The sequence below is a fragment of the Cynoglossus semilaevis genome, chromosome 16, assembly GCF_000523025.1.
Source record: "Cynoglossus semilaevis isolate Cse_v1.0 chromosome 16, Cse_v1.0, whole genome shotgun sequence".
NCBI classification, from domain to species: Eukaryota; Metazoa; Chordata; class Actinopteri; order Pleuronectiformes; family Cynoglossidae; genus Cynoglossus; species Cynoglossus semilaevis.
This window is the reverse complement of record NC_024322.1, coordinates 4,711,045-4,731,110: the sequence shown is the minus strand read 5'-3', so window position 1 is coordinate 4,731,110 and position 20,066 is coordinate 4,711,045. Positions and strand designations below refer to the sequence as shown.

The 20,066-nt window shown below is 40.3% G+C and overlaps 1 protein-coding gene across 8 annotated transcripts in view; it reads left to right on the top strand.

Annotated features, from left to right (window-relative positions):
* Window positions 1–20,066, top strand: part of il1rapl1a (interleukin 1 receptor accessory protein-like 1a) — a 186,791-nt gene that overhangs the window by 154,169 nt on the left and 12,556 nt on the right. For all 8 annotated transcript variants that reach the window (XM_025064072.1, XM_017040080.2, XM_025064071.1 and 5 more), the window contains one exon: window positions 18,025–18,157. In XM_025064072.1, the coding sequence (XP_024919840.1) occupies window positions 18,025–18,157 (133 nt within the window). The remainder of the gene's footprint in view (window positions 1–18,024; window positions 18,158–20,066) is intronic.

Here is a 20,066-nt window from a genome sequence, read left to right as displayed (position 1 = left end):
CACAGTGTTTTGGGGAGTTTGAAATTCACCGGAGCACATCTGTGTTAGACCTGAGGAGAGGAAAAAAGAAAAAAATAGATGAGGTTTACCTTGGAGGAACAGAGGGAGGTTAAATCAGGGGAAAGTTTAACGGTGACTTCTTCTAACGGGTGGTGAGAATTAAAGAAGTTTTTTCAAGTGTCCTGCATCAAGGTTAAAGATGTTATAGTTCCTTTACTGCATCTGTACAAACGTACAGTAGAGTACGTTTGCCTTGAGCCTCCACTGTGATGGTCTTTTTTTTTAAGTAAATGCGGCAAAGTGCAATTTTTGTCTTCTTCAGAATAACCCTTAACTAAAAATGAAGTAAAGAGGTAAAGAGCTGAATTTATACTGATCATTATGTACTGTAATGAATTTAGTCAAATTAGCCCTTTTTGGGCTAAAGCAGGTCTCAAGTTAAAATTCAACCACGAACCAATACGGAGCCCCTCCCATTCTTAATTGATGGTTAATTAATAGTTGTGGACTGTAAAATAACTGAGTTAATAATAATAATCAAAGATCAGCTTTTAAACTTCCTAACCCTCATGACCATGTTTCAGTATTTACAGCGGTGGTGTCGCCGCAGGTCAACGACCGCCTGAGACATTCCTATCGCGGTTTTTTTTTTGTAACAGATCTCTCAACTCAACCCCCGTCACTTGAAGACAAATTTATTGCGCAAATAATCTTTCATCTGTGACCCAAGTAATCATTGTACATCCACACACACACACACACACACACACTGTCATGTGTGCCAATGCACTTCCCTGGATTGCCGTGTACATTTCCCTGAGTATCTCTGAGCCACTTGTCTCCAAAATGAATTACCATGCTGCTTCGCTGGTAATACCTGTCTCTTTATGGAATCAATTAGAGTCCAAGACGCAGCCTCCGATGTCGCACAGAGAATAATCACTCATTCTTTCTCTGTGCCCAATGGGCCGTGAATAAACCCGGGCTATTGTATTGTTTGGTGATGAACAGCGTGTTATTTATCATTAAAGGACTACTTTGTGCGATAAGTGTGTGTCAAATGCCTGTTGGCCTCACGTTGTGAATGTTGATGGGCAACGGAAATTTAGAGAAGATTTAAGGATTTTAACGTAATTACGAACCCTATATAAACGTATTCCGAAAAATTAGGACGCGTTTTATTCAATTGTTATTGGTTTATTTAATTGAGATAACCAAACATTGCACGGGCTAAGACCTTGGTGGGTACTTGGGTTATTTCCAGTCTCAATTACTAAACCCTTCACCAATTTAGCTGCAGATTTTGAAATTTCAGAACCGTTACTTTAATTGTACGTTTTCATCCATTTGTTTCTGAATTAAAATTACAATGCATTTTGTGTTGAAACAAAAAAAAAGTTGAAATAGGACTCACTTGGTCTATTGATTTGTTTTAGGAAGTGAACCAACCTTTTTGCAAACATAGTCTCTCTATTATTGGCTGGACAAAATTAAAAGCTGCCTTTTCTGTCTTTAATGTCATGATCGTAAATTTTGCTTCATGAGATCACATTTGGCCTCGATGTAATCACATTATGCTTCTGTTGTGGCAAACCCAATAGGAACATCCATGGTTACAGGGCAAACAGAAACGGATGACCGCTAATGCTGCATTACTCTCCATTATGATGATTCCCTGATGTCGTGCTTTAATAGGACTTCTTGTCCCTTGAGCCTTGTTGAATGATTTGAAATGGTTTTTGTTCCTAAGATATATCCAAATGGGAAAAATATAAATAAAAACATGAACATCTGTGAGAAAATGTGTGTCATTGATATCTCAGTGACACGTATTCTCTCCTTTCTGAATTCATACATATATTTGCAGCTGTTTACCTTCGGTTTAATACTTTTTTTTCTTTTTACAAATCTACAATATACCACTTTTTCAAGCCTTGTTCTTCAGTAGAGTAGGCTGCAATAATTTAAAGTCTGTGTTGGAATAGAGATAATAAGGTCAAGTCAGTTCCACACACTGACTTAATTACTCTCTGTAAAGAGCCAATGGACAGAGGAGCAGTAGAAATTTCAGTTATAAAAGTTGCTAACTGGATTGTAAATATTTTTTTTCAATCGTTTAGAGACAGATCAGTCCAGTGAATGATGGTAAAACATTAATATATGTTTTCTTATAAAATAATAATAATTTAAAACCATTTAGTTTTCATTCCTCTAAAATATGGCTCTAAAATCCAAATGATTATAATCTTGATTATCAGGCTCTGTTGTGGACTAAAGAGAGCAACACAAAAACATTTTTGAAAAGAGAATAATGCAGTGTGCCTTCTGGCATCTCCCACTCAAGTTAAAAAATATATATTTTCTAATTCTCATCAAATTTTTATCTGATTACTTTCTTGTAGTTTTTTGCATAAATGTCCTGTAAGGAAACTCTAACCACTTTTGCTCAGGACAGTACAGGCGTCCCAGAGAGTCTGTTCATAGACTGAGAACCACAGGCTTCATGGGAAATAAGGGAGGTTTGTTGTTGGGCTTTTTACAGCACCATGATACTGATTAAAGGAGTTGGACGTATAGTTAATTGTAAAAAAACAATAATGTAAAGAAGTAACTTTTTAAAACCAGAATATTTATGTAAAACACATGTATTTGGGAATTTTATGTTCATATTTACTTACAAATACTTCAGTGCTGTGTTGTCATCTGATTATAATTAGAAGGAGACAGCAGCAGAACTTTGGCTCTGAGACAGAGGAAGTAGAAACACTGGTGGTAAATGGTGAGTCATCATTGCTAGGATTTGTGCACAGTTTCATTTGACCTCATTTGGAGACGAGGAGCCACTGATAGAAGCTGGAATTCTCCCTGTGGCAGGATGTGGCGGACGTGTTCTGTAGATAGCAGACACACATGCAAATGAACACACAAATGAAACACAGCTGCTTCTCCCCGGGAAATCATTTCTGTCATTAATTTACTAGCATGTTCCCCGGTTGCTACTGATTGGCTGCAAGTCACCCTAGGAATGTGCTCCCACAGGTATTCTGCCAGACTGCAGTGATCCCAGGGCTTGTGGAGTAGCAGGAGACGTTATCAACCCTGTGTTAGTGTATACACATTTCTGTTTTCCCCCTGTGCCCCTGTCCCCACGTCCCCCGCCCACTCTGCACAAGTCATTTGTCAGCCTTGATTTAGATTCATCAACACACGGGGCCTCATGCGGCTAGAGCTCAGTCGCACTCCCACTCAAAAGCCCTGAATTTACTGGAAGTGCTGTGGGTGAATTTGGACTCTGGAATTGAGCTTTAGGTGAAAATTAGACACGGGCTGATGTAATGTTTCTGGAAAAAACATTTGTGAACCGAGGACAGCTGGACGGGCAAAAAGAAATGTGGAGGGGAAGGAGCAAATAAGAATGCAGTGTTGGGGGGGGGGCAGGGGCAACAGGGTCTTTGTGACCATTGAAAAGCTGTAGTGGTGTTTTTTGATTTGAGGGTCTGGTTACACAACGAGAGGATGAGAGAGAAGGACAGCGGTGTGATAAGAGGCTGAGGTGTCGGAGGTGAAAAGGTTTGTCGTTTGTGTTATAGAGAAAAAAAAGAACGAGGTTGGAGGGAGCGGTCTCCTGGAGAGTGGTGGAGTAGGGAATAGAACAGGAGGGGTTTGGATGATCTTCAGGAGATAAGGCAGGGCTTAGGATGTCTACAGGAAATGGCTATATGTGTGTGATATACAGTATCTGAAGAAGAAAAACGGGATACAGAGGATCTGTGGTTCCAGAAAGTGAAGATGGTGAAATTTAGCAAAGAAAAAGTCGATAAAAATGAGAAGCTTAATTAATTTCTCGTATCTAAGGTTCTCGATAGTCTCGAGAGAGAGGGGCGGGGGGGGGGGGGGGGGGGGGGGGGGGGCAGTGTGTGTGAAGAAATACTGTATGTACTGTTAAATGCCAGCGGCCACTTTATTAGGTACACCTCAGTGTTCACGACTCTCAAAGAGGAAAAGGAAATTATTTTGAGATGTGGTGACTCTACTGTTTTTGCAGAGCCTTTTGTTGTGTTCCAGAAACTGGGTTGAGAGAATCTGTGCGTCCTGTCATGGCGGGTCTGATTGAGAGCTAATATAGTTGGTGGATTGGTATTCTGGTCAGTTACTTAACCCCTGCAGCCACCACCTTACTGACAGGGATGCTTCACCAGATAAAGTGACCCTAACACATTATTTAATTTGGCTGGAGACCCCCGGGACAGGAGCCAATTACGGCACCTTGCCTCTGTAGTCGTTCAGGTCTGCAGTCTTAAAGCCCTGCACTGTTCTTCTCTTCCTCTCTCTTCTGTCTTCTTTCGTTTTCAAGGTTAAGCAACGACTGTTTTTGAGAAAACCAAAACCCAGTCCTGGTCGCTGGCACATCTCTGCAGGTGAATGTCCCGTTACTCAGTGACTGCCAGTGTCATTGAAGAGAAGTTGACGTTCTCGGTGGTCTCATTTTTGGCCATTAAATTCACATGAACCTAAAGCAGTGACCTAAGTGCTCCAACCCCTCGACAGGAAGTGAAACAGTAAAAAGAGTGTGGGACTGCAGTGACAGTGTCAGCAGCAAAGCTAATGGTGTTTTTTAACAGTATGAGCTGCTGTCGGACACTGAATCAAAAGGTTATGTGTTTAAGGGTGTGTTGAGGTGAGTCCTCCTCACAGGGAGAGTTCTGCTGTCTTTGGATATGAACAAACGAGACTTTAAAGAAGCAGCCTGGTACCTGCTTTTGTCTCTGTGATGATCCATCAGTCTGAATGAAATTGCAATAAAAATAAAGGATCTTTTATTTAGTTCATCATCACATCATCATAAAATCCACCTTTCAGTGCCTTTCACAGAATAATGGGACTCTGTCATCCGCTGCCTCATAAAAAGCAGCTATTATGTCATCAGAAATGAGAAATTTACATAAAGAAAGTGGAGATGAAAATGGAGGAACCAGCTACCTGCTCACAAAAGGCCGTAATTTTTAGCGGTAATTAAAAGCTTACATTACCATGACAGATCATCTGGGGCCTGGAAACAAACGAGGGAGAAGCAGCGACAGATGAAAAGACACAAGTTTTTCCTCCGTAAAAAAAAAAATCTCCACCGTAGTGATGGTAATTAAAGACTTGTCTCAGGAGAAAGTGAGAATATTAGAAGCGGAGTGAGAATGTAGTAATGATGGGGTGATATATGAGAAATGGGGGGGGGGGTGTATTATGACACGTGGTGTGATAGTAAATGAATTCTCCAGGAAAAGACCTGACTGCATTTCGTAGGAATTTTAATAAAATCAGACGTCTGCGTGCAAAAGGCAGCATCTCCAATAACTGATTAGTCTGGTAGATAAGAAGAGGTGCAATCTAGAAGAAGTGCTGAGAAGATTAAAATTGTATCCACCTTTGCGTAGATTTAACTCTTAATTTTAAATAATGTCAGAGCCCATATACGTACATTTCCCACAGACTAACAATCATGTTATGTCCAAAACCAGTGGACTTGTGTTCATGTCCATTTCTCATGTACTCATGTTTCTCACCTCAAACTTTTCTCTCCATGTATTTCTCTGCGATCGTCCCCCGTCAACATATGTTTGTTCTTACTCTTCTCTCCAAGTCTCACAGCAACTTTTCTGCAATGCAGAGAAAGACAAAAAAGGTTCTGCTTCTTTTTTGCTGCTTCACTTCAACTCCCACATTTACAACAGCCTCATCCAACGGCCAGGATTATTTACCATTATTGTGTGTACAGTACCTTTTCGTATGAAACACGGCAAAGCATTTTCTGATCATTTGCACCCGGGATTTAGGATTTGGTGCTACTCCAAATCAGAGTTAACTTCCTTTTACTGCAGGCACAAAAGCAGAAGCTGTAATATGGCACAGTACCTGTCATCTCTACTGTACTTTTGTCCTGACGGAGCCTGCAGAGCTGTTCCTACCAGGCAGGCCGGTGTTGTCATGGTAACCAGCAGGAGGCTAAAGAAAAGAAATGACAGATTTGGACTTTTCTAAGCTCAGCATCCCACTCCCCTTACGACCAGAGAACAGTAAACACACCTGTCTGTTTTTTCAGCTCCCTGCAGACGCCGTCCCCTCGTCTCTCGTTTCCTGCTGCAGTCAGACAGGAATCTGGGAGAGGACGGAGCGGGATTTTATATTTAAAGCAGTGGGAATGAGTTTCTGAGATTCTCTTTGAAATGTCTTTGTCACTCTTTTTACCATATTTGTTTCTTAATATCACATCAGCCTCCAAACTTCTCATTTCCCAGTCTTGTCATCGTGCAGACCCTCCGTATACTCAGTGTAACTGAAGCTACATGTAGTCAGCACCGTCACCGTATCAAATCCACCAAAGTAACTTTGTACATATAAATGAAAACCTGTAGGAAAATGTACGATTCAAAATTCAAATAGTTTGAACCTCGATTCTTATAATATCAGATCTTATATCTATTTTTTAAGGTCTTTTGCCATGTGGACCTGAATCAGATTTTGATATGAAGACCGTTGTGAGTTAGATACCCTAAAGTCAGTGTGCTGTATACTCTGTGTTGGTTGATTATATAAATTGTCTTACATATCACACATGACATGCTAACCCTTACAATGTTAAAGACCAGATCTTTATGAGGGCTTGCGGCTAACACATGTTAGCAAACCATAGCTAACTACAGCACTAACCTGTCCATCCATCTGCCCCCTGTTATAATGCCCTTATTTTGTAGTGAATGAGGACAAAGTTTTCGGCTGTTCCATTCGTTCAACATTAGTACAACTGCTATAATCAGCTTATTTTACCATCACAGCAATGATACTATAATGACACTAACAACATAATGGCGTCTTCTTCAGTGTCATGTTAAGGCAGTGTGTCACTTTAGGGGAGCAAAAACACACGCTAACACACGGGGAGCACCAGTCAATCTAAGACAGTTTGAAATACAGAATGTCGCAGTTCGGTGTTCATCGGCTGCTCGTCTGTTTTCCCCGTGTGCAGAGACAGGATCAGACAGTACCAGGTGAACTTTTTCTTACTTGTTTCACACCTTGCGGGGGAAGAATCATGACTGACATGCCTCGTGTCAGATTCTCCCGTGGCGATCGCTGCGAGAAATCTTCACAACTGACTATTTCCCGCTCTCCGTCAACCTCTCCATCTTCCTCTCCATCTTCCTCCCTCTCATATGAGTCATACGCACTTGCACACACACAAATTAGCAGTTTGGCAGTTTTAATTAAATGCTTAAAATATGCAGACTCAAATTGAGGCATTTGTCAGAAGCTGAGGTACTCAGTGTTTGATGCAATAAATTACATTTTTGATGATTTTCACTTCAGATGAAGGGCTGCATTTCTTTTGTAATTTTGTTTTTTGACACACCTCTTAAAGCTATAATTTGATAAGCTGGAAACAGAATTCCATAATTTTAACTTGGACATGCATGTGTTGGCCAAAAAGCCTGTTGAAATTGTTGTTATAACTTGAACCTCAGAACACAGAGCTGCTAAAAGAAAGTCTAAATTGCACGTTGTTAATACCGTGACTCACACCAGCCTCTGTGAAGTGGTCATTACCAGTAGCACCAAGAACCAGGCTGAGTTTTGAAATTGTCTAAAGGAGAAGATTATAAATATCTACTGAAAGAGCTGTCTGGTTCTCTGAGGTCAGTCAGACAAACACCAGTGGACAATACAAAGATTTTATCTCAGTAGTAGTAGTTTTCATTTCAAAGAGCATGTACCTCACCCAGTTCTCCCACATGTCCTAATCTGTGGTCTTTTATTGGGCAAAAAGTCCTACTGTCCCCAACCTTTTTGTCAGCACCTGGTCTAAACCATGATAAGCTAGCAATTTAAATTTGTTGAAATTAAATTTTTTCTGTTCAGACAGTAAACAGTTTTTCAGTGCTCCTAATCCCAGGCCATTTCATTGTCCTGTTAGAACCTGGTGCTGTCTTCAGTTCTTTTTTCTAATTTAGAGGCGGTCAAACAAGGACAACTAATGACATAAAACCACCCTCAAGCTCTCATTCACTGCCAACTTAAGACGCTATGACACACAAGGCAAGTGTCCATGTCCTCCAAGGACACCGCCAGCCTTATATTAAGAGCTGTGTGCATTGATCGTAGAATTATCCCCACAGTCATCTTCTGAGGTCCAGATCTCTGATACACAGCTGTAATGGCTTCTTGGCAGTGCCACGACTTAATCTAGTTCTGACACAAATAGAATTGTTTCTATTTATAATGCTAATGTAAAACTTTTAGTTTCTCCAAAGTCCTTACCCAGATGAGTTGACCTGAAGTCCACGTGGCTTTACGTACATGAATACAAATAGGTACGGGTTGTTCCTTTACTCACACTGGATGCTCAGCCTGGTACCTGTGGGCAATCCAATATAAGGCTCACCTTTTCAGAGCAGGCCACACCATGTCCAGGACCGATTTGTTAGGCAGTCTGAAGACCAGAAAATTCTGAATGTCTGAAAAGACCCTGAAAGCAGCCTGACTCACCAGAATTGAGAAATATCACATCAGAATTTGTGACGGCTATTTTTTTATGATAATGTCTCTTGAAATATTAAGGACACTCAAGGGCCTTGTTTTTTGTACAGTCCGGACCTCGGGGCTTCAGTGCAGAAAAATCGCCCCATTAAATTGTACGAGGTTGTGATGTATTATAGAGTGTATTAAAGAAACTCGTGCAAATGGAAGCTAGTGGCCCAGTTCTTTTGGTTTCCAAACAAATAGACCTTTGATAGCTGTCGGTGCTCTCCTTGAAGCTTAATAATAATTTATTTACATTTGATTATGACAAACCAACAATCTAACGGTTTGAAATAGCAACAAATTCAATAAAAATCTGATTTGATTGAATCTAATTTATATTTGTTTCTGTGTGTGTGAAGTACACCATTCAGTACATTGTATCACTTTAGTATAACATGTATACATCCGTCCATGTAACAGAGGAATTTTATGGGGAGATTATTTTAATTTTCCTTCATTTACATGTTAAATCTGTAGATTCCACTCAGACCAAATGTGTTTCTTGACTTTACAAATAATATTGACTCAACTAATTAATTCACTGGCAATTACTATTTGAATTCTATTCCCTCCGTTTTGTACCATAATTGTATGCACACTCACAAGTAAGCTAGAGCTCCACGTAGCTGGAAATAGATGCTAGATGCAAACAATCTGATATTCTGACCTTCACTGTACAGACTGATGGGCCGTATGTTGAGAGTTTGCTGCTTCAAAGCTGTTTTCACATCCATTCATCTGCTGCACTGAGAGTTTGATACACTCGCACATATGGGCTCGTCTTTGTGACATCCCAGCCACTGTGGAAGCCAGCAATCACAAATGAGAGACAAAATACCAGCAGTCAAGTCTTCAGTCAATTCTGGGGCATTAGTGGAGGACTGAGGGCGTTGCTACGAACTACAGTAGTTGCTAACGAGCAGACATTCAGCCTATTTTGTTGATTTTTTTTTTCTGTGTATATTTTCTTGAATTAGTGCATGACAAAATCAGTGCTGTGTAAATGTTAACAAGTAAATAGTTTTACTGGACAATATGGTGAAACAAGTCTGCAGCCACGTCTCTTACTGATAAATTCATGTTTTTGGGGCGGGGTCACCTGTGGAAATGGAAAGACTGTGGTTTTAGTCTGCTCCTTGTCGAGGTCACACCGATTTGTTGCTTCTTTAACATAATCGTTTTTCAAACCTCTCAATTCTCCCTTTGATGTGCGAGTTTTTATTCCTGTCCATTCTTCGTTTTCTTTCTTTTTTATGAGATCTTTGATAGTAGGATTTTACTTAACCTTTTTGACCTTGGGGCCTTGCAGTCGATCCACACGACATTTGCCTACATTTTTTCGTTTTAAAAAAGGCTCCGTACTTTATGCTACAGCTAGCATAGAGAAGAAGACTTCTTCATATCTGTATATTAGAACTTGTTGAAGAACAGACTGATGCTTTACCGCCACCATGTGGTCGAAAGCTGCATTTTACCTGAGCTTCTCGTGAATAACATCTCTGGGGTCTTCATTTGATAACATATGTGGCCTCAGGTGCAAAACTGAACGTTTGTTGTAGTCCTCTAGGTGGCGCTGGCAGCCAAAGTTTAATCACTATTTTAAATATTCTTCAAATCCCGTTTTTAGATGTGTGATTTAAATCTAATTCCTGAAGACTCCTTACTCCTAACCTTAGACCACAATTGTCACTAAAATGTTGTGCACTAACCTCACATATTTTTAAAATTACATGCAGTTCCAGAAAATGAAAACACAGTGTGCCAAAATGAGACATTGTCATTCTTTGGGAAGGGAAAAAAAGAACAACAACTGAACAAAAGAGGAAAATGCAGTGTTGAAGTATTGGCTAGAGTAAAACTCAGAGTATCTTCTTTGTGTTTCAGCCTTTGTCCAGCCTTGAAATTGTAAAACTTGTGTACGACGTCCATGTGTGTGTTGTGTTACATCAGAGGCACTCACAGTGACTTATTGAAAGAGTTTGTATCTTATTCTACAAATAACACATGTTGTTGACTGTCTCACACACAAAGGAACACACAAACCGACCGAGTTTCTTGCGGTGACACGTGAAAGACAAGGCGAGTCATTCACTGGATTCTAACAACAGAGATAAGAGATTGTTTGTTTTTTGGGTCGTTTTTTTTTGTTTGTTTTTGGCTTTGTGTGTTGATTCATCTGCCCCTCTGTCTGGCTCTTTGTACATCAGTCTCACTCTGAGTTTTCTTTGCATCTGTGCTGATTTAGTTATTTATTTTTTTGAACGACATCTGCGGACTGTTTTCTTTGCGAGGTTTGTTTTCTGCCATTTCGATTTGGAGGGAAAATGGAATGGACGCTTGCGTCTTTATGTCTGAGCGGCCGCGCTGTGGAGCCTAATTATCCCCAATACATCTAAACGCATACCAAGAGATGATGCAGATCTAATCCATGACCCCATGTAATGGACACACACTCCACCACTCATTCATTTATACATTTGTTCATCGGCTCATCGGAGCCAAAGACATTTCACAGTCCTTCATATTTCCTCCACATGTGAGCAGTTACCCTCTTATCTGCCAAATGCAGGTAATAGAAAAGGCAGGAGATTCAATTTATCAACATTAAATTATGGCATGATAAAATAAGATGTACTTTATTGCCCGAATAAGGAAGATTTCATCTCAGACTCAATTGCTGTACGTTTAAATGACTGTCGTCGCTGCATCGATTTGAGATTCGCCCGTACAGTGGTGTTAAGATGTTTGAATGCATTATTTTTACACTTTGAATCGCTCCACTCTGCAGTCAGCAGCAAGAGATGTATAGCCAGTATATATCAAATGGATTCATTATTTGAAATATTTCAGTTTTGTCTAATATTGTTGTGTCACAAATGCCTACGACGTGTTTCTGTTCCATTCCCCACTTTGGTTTCTGGCAGATCTCATCCTTTGTGTATCCAAACACCTGTAGCCTCTCATATACATCATCTCCAGTCGTACTTTATCATCTGTTTCCTTTTAAACCCTTTTAAGGGTGAGAACACAACTTTACCCAATGTGCTGTCTTTAGGAGACCTAGCAGTGGCAGCTGAGAACCCCAGTCTTTCAGAACACTTTTTCCTGACACTACAAATTACCTGAAAAGTGGCCTGATTTACTTTCACATTACTGCCAAGCCAGAAGTGCAGTCACTGTCGACTAAAGTGTTTCAAGTGTGGCTAAGAATAGTTCTTCTTCCCTTTTTTATATGATACCTGGTTGTAGGATTTTACTTAGCTGAATAGTAATAGTGACTTCTTTTTTTTTTTACTGTAGCACAGAGACAGGATGAACCAGCCGGCTCCCTGGACGTACTCCAGATTTGTCTCCCAGATATGGGTGTAATTTCTCACTCTGCTAAAAATGAGAATATATCTCCAAAAATATACTCAACCACAACTTAACATTCGGTTTCTAAAGCAAGCAGAAAGGAGAAAATAAAGGATGGCTCTTAAATCGTCTTTCCATCAGGCTCTCAGCTGGGAGGAGGAGGTCGATAACTGGGATTACATGGATTTGTTCCACGCCCACGCGTGTGTGAAAGCTGAAACAACACACAGCCATGTGCAAATATAAAAAAAACACGCACTCATGAAAACACTTAATCATGCCTTTGTGCGATCCACGGCACAGATTCAACAAGCACAGCATCGGTTTTCACACCAGTTTTTCTCCATATTCCACTAATGGCAGACAAAAAAGAGGGTTCATCCGAAACATTTCAGTGTCACGGAGCGGGGACCACGTAAAGAAATGAAGGAACGCAGCCAGAACCAAATGATGGTTTAAAAAAAAAATACTCTGAGCAGAGCAGAGAGGTACAATTCAGTTGTTGAAATTGAACCCAATCATTCCAGAATTTTTATTCTGATGACATTTTGTCAGGGAAGCCATGTGGAGACAGACCATGAGATGACTAAAAATATGACTTGGCCAGACAGCCCTGACATAAACCCAGTTGGTCATCTGTGGTAACGGTCATCACCCTGCATCCTGCCAGGGATGGAGAGAGAGAAAAAAAAATCACATCCAAAAATCATCAATCACCAAAGCAGATATAAATACAGTTTTATATCTAACAATATTTACCTAAAATGACTGCTGGGGGATTTACAGTATATGTAAACTTATTAAATATATACTATAACATTTGTCCAGCTCCACTGGGTAACTCTGAAGAAGAACAGTTTAATATCAGAATCACAGATTTAAAACTACTTATAAAAAATAGAAAGGATTAAAACTGCGTTCTTTTATCATGTAACTTCTCTCTGAGGAATGAAAGACTTTGGGTTTCTGTTAAACTGAGCTAATAATTCAAGTTAAAACCAAATCAGTTGTAGATGAATCCGGCACGTTGATGTTTCTGGTCAGGACTCTTAGTCCCAGATGACTGTCCATGTCTTCTGACCTCAGTGGACCACACCTCGTGCAACCACACATGAAATCACCTACAATTCAACTGTAGGTTTCTGGAGCTCCTACAAAGAAAATAGAAATTCATACACTCCATTAAACCCACTTTTCTTTGGTGTTCGTACACACAAACTGCCTTTGGAACAATAATATTAGATCATGATCATGATGACAGGTCTGTGAGGCCGGACAGCAGGAGAGAACAGAGGGGTTTTAAAAGCTTCACCTCCTCCTCCTCTTCCTCCTCCTCCTCCTCCTTTCTGTACCCCTGTGTGATTCACCTCATTGTTCCAGTCCTGCTTAATGGTTTCCCCACCATCTGTTCAAACCTCAACTGGTTTGACATGGTGGCAGTTTTCTGGCTCAGAGGCTGAGGGCAGAGTCACGCCAGCTTTATGTAATAATGTCTTCTCTGCCTATTACCGACTAATGTTTTCTACATTCATTTTTTTTTTTTTTTTTTGCCGCTTTGAAAACACCATTCCCTTTATGCTATTCGACCGCCGTCTCCGGTTTCAAACACAGAGAGAAAATAAATATCACAGGCGTGTGTGTCGTTTTGGCTCCACACCGGAATATTGTGTGTGGAAATGGAATGGCCCCAGCTGTAGAGGAAGGAATGTTAAATTCAAATGCAGAGCGTGTTTTATGACCATAGAGGTAATAGCAGTGGTGGATAAGAGTCGCAGAGTAAACCTGCCAATTTGTTCCCCCGCTGTGGCACGGCAACAAAAAATGATTTCACCCCCCACACACTTACACACACACACATCACTGATGCATCTGTGAGAATGGACAGAACAGCATGCAGTCGGTGTCTTTTTGTAACCAGATAACTATCAAAAGAAATACACAGGTTGTGACATCTGTTTATTCTTAAACTCACCACTAGAGGGTTGATCTGTACACAGTCAACACAGGGTCAAACACAGTGACCAGTACATGATTAGGATCATGTTCTTGTTGATTAACTGTTCACCCTTTATTTTACTTCACTTTTTAGCTCAATCGTTGAAGCTCATATTTAGATGTTTTCATTTTGTAGAAACAGATGGATGGAATATTGGTCCTTGGTGAAGATTTTCAGATTTATTCTGTAAAATATTCAATGTCTGTCAGAGGGCCATGTCTGCTCCACATATATGTGATTTATAATTTATTAGATCTGGATATAACATCAGATCAGCTCTTGTGCCTTAAAGCAACAAAGTTGTTGTTTAAAAAACAAAAACTAACCAAATGTTTCCATGGAAATGTTTTCCGCCTCTTCCTCGAGTCAAAAAGAATGTTCGTAATTGGAGAAGTTCAAGCCTGATCAGCGTCCGTCCTCGTCGTGTTTTTTCAAGAGAAGAAACTTTTACAAGAATAAATAGCCAATATCTCAGAACACAATCACCAACTTTTATTGCGAGTCTGTGCAGGCGCTGTTTGCAGTAATAGGAGAAGTAACAAAGGAAAGGCATTGCAGTTTGAGGGGGACAGCGTGAAGCCTTGAACAATTTCCTGTGATTCTCGGGGAGCTTGGTGGAAACTTCCTCTCCAGGCAGTGACTGCCGGCAGCACAGAATTCCTGGTGTGCCATTGATCTTCGGGGGTGAAATAACACGGAGGATTTTCTTCAGAAACGGAGGGAAAAGGGAAACCTTGTGTCTGTATCATAGAAGGGACGCGCAGTTGTGCTTTTTGTTCTCAGAGGAGGAGTCGCGCCTGTTTGCTACACAAATAACTGTGAACGGTGGGTGGCTTACACTGGGGGGTGCAGTTCTTGTTTTGTCCTTGTTATAACCTGCGCCCACCTTCACCATATCTGTCTTCCCAGTGGCAGTACAGAGACCTGAAAATGTAGTCAAGCAGACTGGATCATCTTTGATCTCAGTCGTATAATCTCTTACATCCTTGAATGTTTGATTAAGCATTGGCGCTGTCCATGGTGCTGAAGCATCCTCTCACTCCGTGATGGTTCTGTTTCCTGATTTACCTCCATTTCAGGAGAAGTCACTGTAGCAGGTAGAAGTGATATTGGCACAAAATGACCTTCCTCCTCATTCATCCAGACTTGGAATCAGCACCAAGATAACCAATGCTCCTCCTTGTGTTTGAACCTTCTGCACACTAAGCTACAGCAGACACTTTCTTCCTCAAATCTGTTGTCAGAAATATCTGCAGTCCAACTGTGTTACTGTCCAATAACCAATGGAGACGTCCTTTGAGCTGAAGTGGCATAAAAGTTTGTTATTGTTCTGTTTTCTCTGTGTCCCAGGTCTCTGTAAACTTTGAACTGAAATATAATACATTTCAGGATTTCTTCCTTTCCTTTTTTTTTTTTTTTACCTTTAATATTTCTGCCGTGACTCACTTTCGCCTGAACTGCTGAAAATGAATCGCAGACCAAGGAGCTGATTTAAGAATGTGTTTTTCAGTCAGACATGGTTCAGTTCTACAGCAGTGCTGTTTGTTTGTTTTATTCGGTGTGCCATGAGATTGGAGCATCGTCACGTTTGAAGAAGAGTAAAACTTAAATCCATCAAACAGTCATTAATGGACGCTGCAGTCCACATTTTCATCAGTGTATGACCAGGGCTTTGAATAATGTGAGATGTGATGGTAGAGAAGCCCAGATCAATTTAATATGGCCTTGTGAATGAATGAAACATGAAGATAATGTCAAAATGACTTTCTGTAGTTTCCACCAATGATCTGGAAGTCTTATGAAAGATAAAGGGAGCTGTGCATGCTGTAGAGCCTACAGTACCTCATGTACTTGTACCCTGGTTCAGACCTGCTATGAAGTTTGTTATTAATAATCTATAATGTGTTCATGTCGTTTGACCAGATTCTTCAGATTTCAGTTATTTATAATTGAACTGGTTTATTTCAGTTTTAGAATGACGTCACTGTGCATGAGCAGCAGTCTTACAATAAAGGAAAAACTGCTTGGAAAGAAAGAAAAATGACAAGTCTGACAGAAGAACCAGCCTAACGAGCCGTTCACATCCTCTGAGAAGTTGTTACTCTGAGACGATGGCTGTAGATTCTAGGTAGATCAAGCTCTTTTGGGGTAAAAAAAAAAAAAAATTGTCTGGCATGCGCGTGTGTGTGTGTGCGTGCACGCTCACACATGGTTCCTTGTTTTGTAGGTACAGCTTGTATTCTTTGTCGAGCCTGGCTCTGCACAAATACCAAGCAGAGAGTGGCTGTTGAACTTTGGAAATGTCAGCCGCTGCCTCTCCTCACAGGCAGCACTATCAGCTCATTCCTGGGTGTTGTCACAGCGGCTCGTTCCCTGCAAGTCATAAAACTTTCCCTGTGTTGCGAGTGACCTACTGATATCGTTTGAAGCTGGGCCTCTCGATTGTGGGCAGTGCGAGTGCAGAGGACACGAGCTCTGAGTTCAAACACGTGGAGGCATTAAAGAATAACCTTGGTCACGGACACTGCCAGGGAACGCAAGAGGGGAAACGTGTTGGTGTTATGGGATGCAAAAACAGAGCAGAATCATGTTAAAAATTAAATAAATGATTTTTTCATTTGGCCAACATTTGGATTTTGTTGAGGCCACAACAACACTGGAGCTATCCATGGTGCTGTAACCTGAGCATGAAAACATGCCTCTGCAGGTTTAGTGCAAACAGACCTGCTTGTAAACCCAGCAGTGTTTCACCAGCGACCTTGACATACAGTCAGAGTTTCTGCTGCGGTTTTCCAAAATCCCAGGCCTCAGAGAAAGTCGTACACTTTACCGTATGTTACGCATGACGATCGTGCAACGTGTGTTGCTTACACGCCGCCGACAGGCAGCAGCCGTATGGCACGCCTTTGACAGTTTCCACTTAAGAGCAAAGCAGAATAAACATGTGCTCATTCTTTATGACAGTGATGTCAAAGCCTGTTTAGTTTGCACTCTGCTCCTCCAGTGAAACGTAAGAGATAATGAAGTTGCATAAAATGGACTGCACTTGAAGCATTTTTTTAAATTAGTACATTTTTTATTTGAAATATATATAAATTAAAGGTAATTGGTCGTTGAATGGTTTGAAGGCAATCATTTGCTAATTGTGCCAGATGCGAAATACTTTTATATAATCATTATCATCATCATTGAATCATGAAAAAGTCCATTAGACAAAAATACTTTTTTTTTAACTAAGATATATTTTAAAGTTAAACTTCAGGTAAGGCAAAGAATAGTCGATACAAGATAAAAGATAAGCTACGAATTAGCTTCAGAATGCAAAATCACCTAAGGTTATCGCATATACAAGGCACAAAAAGCTTGTATTTGACTGAAAACTGTTGCTTAAAACTTGAACAATATATGGAGTCAAGAGAGCTAAAGATTAGCCTAAAGATTAGCCTAAAGATGTCCCTGAAACAGTGTCCCTGTACCAGACTTAGACTAGATCACATTACATTTGTCACTCTTCTGCCTCCAGCTCAGCACTCTGAAATCACCGTCAGAAACACACAAACTTGAATGATGTGAAAGAATATATTTGAGTCCAACTGCTGCTGGAATATAACCATATTCTTCTTCCTTCTGAATACTTACTCTCTTTGCTGAAGCCAGAAGATAAGCCATCAGTTCACTGTGAAGGGGGGAAAAAGCCATAATTTGCCCTTTGATGACAATGGCTTCATCTTCCACATATTGACTCTCAGTAAACCGCAGATGTTGACTCCTGACCCTCCTTCACACTGAGCAGCAACTCAGAATGAAATAATATCACCATCATCAGCCTCCTCTCACTTCCGCTTGCCTTCTGTGTTATTTTAATAGTCTCTGAGGGAAGGGAGGTTATGAAGCTCTTTAGTGCCATCATGTGTTCATTACGTGCTTTGAGATCAGTTTGTTTTATCTCGTTCTGCTGGTGTGAACATATCAGAGATAGTCAATCGCACCATCAGGTCTCATTTATGCTGAGGTGAAATGTTTAGTCATTTTGGAGAAATAAAAACATCAGTTCAACTGGATGTCTGTTGTAAATTAATGTGTCTTTTCCTCTGTCTTCGCAGGAACTCCGTTGAACCTCACCTGTAGAGCCTTTTTTGGCTACAACGGTGACGTCAGCCCTCTCATCTACTGGATGAAGGGGGAGAAGTTCATCGAAGACCTGGATGAAGAGCGAGTCCAGGAGAGCGAAATGAAGTAAGAGCTGCGGGGAAAAAAGATAAATCATTTAATTGGTCCTGGTGTTAATGAGGAAATAATAGCAGCCTGTGGGTAAATTCACTGGAAAATATTAGAGGACAAAAAGCAACGTTTTATTTTGCATGTCTTAGTCCATTAACTCCAAATTGCGAACACTAAGCCAAGCATTTGCCATAGATTTATTCACTGCCTTCAATCGTGCGGAGACACGAGGCTCATTTTAGATCATTATTCACTTGTTTTGACATTTTCATTCCTCTGTTTAAATTACATTTTTGTCCTGGGGAAAGCAGGTGCAAAGTGGATAATCTTTTATACATAACAATATCCCTGTTACTGAGGAGGAGAATGACGGCAAATTGACTCACTCTTGTTAAACTGCAGGAGAATTATTTTGGCAGACAAACATGACCATGTAGTTCACTGTGTATCGGCGTCATTTAAATGGTTAACGGACACTTTGGTTGGTAAACGGCAGGCCTCTGAGAAAGTGTAACAGCTGACATTTGTGCACATCATTACTTCAATGGCAGAGATTTGGTGCTGCCTTGTTGTGCTGCACTGCTCTGTATATTGATTATTTGTCCCAGGCATCATTGGATTCAGCAGCTGTGTCCAAAAGAAAGTCTTTACACATCAAAAAACAACAACAACAACAAACTTCTAAAGAAAATGCAGAAAGCTTTTCTCAAAATTAGGGCCAAGTGTTGGCCCTCTTGTGGTGAAAGGGACCAAGTGCAGAAGAATGAACCTTTTACAGGTGTATTAAAATATATTTTAATTATAACATCCTCTTCATTACCACAGTAAGGAACCTGCAATGATTTGTAAATGTACAGTACTTCATAGTGTACTAGCTAGAGTGATTTAAAAAAAAAAACCTTAGTGGAGCTTTGAACTAAAAACTAATAAAACTAAACAGCTAACAAAACAGGCCACAATATGTATGTTGTCAAGAAAGGCTAACACTTCCACTAATGGAAACACAAAGGATAAAAAATGAGTTTAAATGTGAAAGTTTTCAAAAATAATCAAATGTTTGATTTTAGAAATTCATAAAAAAAGTAAAAAGATTATTAAAGTATTAGTTAACCAATTAGCACACTTGCTATAAATGAGCAATAACAGCTTAATATTTGCAAACAAAACCATACTAACATTAATCAACAGTAAATGTTAATCAAGGCTTAGAGTAAAAGCAATTAATATAAAACAATGAAGCAAATAAGGATCCTAGAAATGAAAGATGTTTTTTTATTAAATTGATGTTAAAATCTTATTTTTAAAAATTACACAAAAGGTAAAATATATGTGTATTTTTAAATATAAATTAAACCTTTGTTAACTAGCCCGTTAGCCAAAAGAGTAGAAAGATGTGCAAATGGCCTGAGATGACCTGAGTTCTACTTCTGCGAGAAACAAACTTGTTTTACTTTTATTTTACTTATATTTGCCAAAAAAAAGAAAGAAAAAAAGAAACTCAGTGGAGAGAAAAAAACACTCGTACATGCCCTTCTTCCTGCCCACACTCATCTGTATCTGCCCCAGACAAATGCACCAAGTGTCATCTCCTACTACTGTCTGATTCTCCAGTTGAACTAAAGACTGCTGGCTGAGCTTCACTCCCCCCAGCCTCCAACACATTTAAAACAAGCCCATCTCCATGTCTCCCCCCTGTGAGCAGTGTAACACATTTAAAACAAGTCCATTCCCTGGCCCGTGTGCATGTTTCCCATTAGGGCTGTTTGGAGAGGCTGCTGCTCTGGGGAGACAGCCCTGTCAGATGGTTAACAACCGCCATTTTTCACACCGCCGCCACTATCGCTATCTGCTTTGCTGCACTCACCTATAGCAGCATGCAGATGGTCCACAGAGGGAGGGGGAGAAGGGAGAGGCAGGGGGAGAG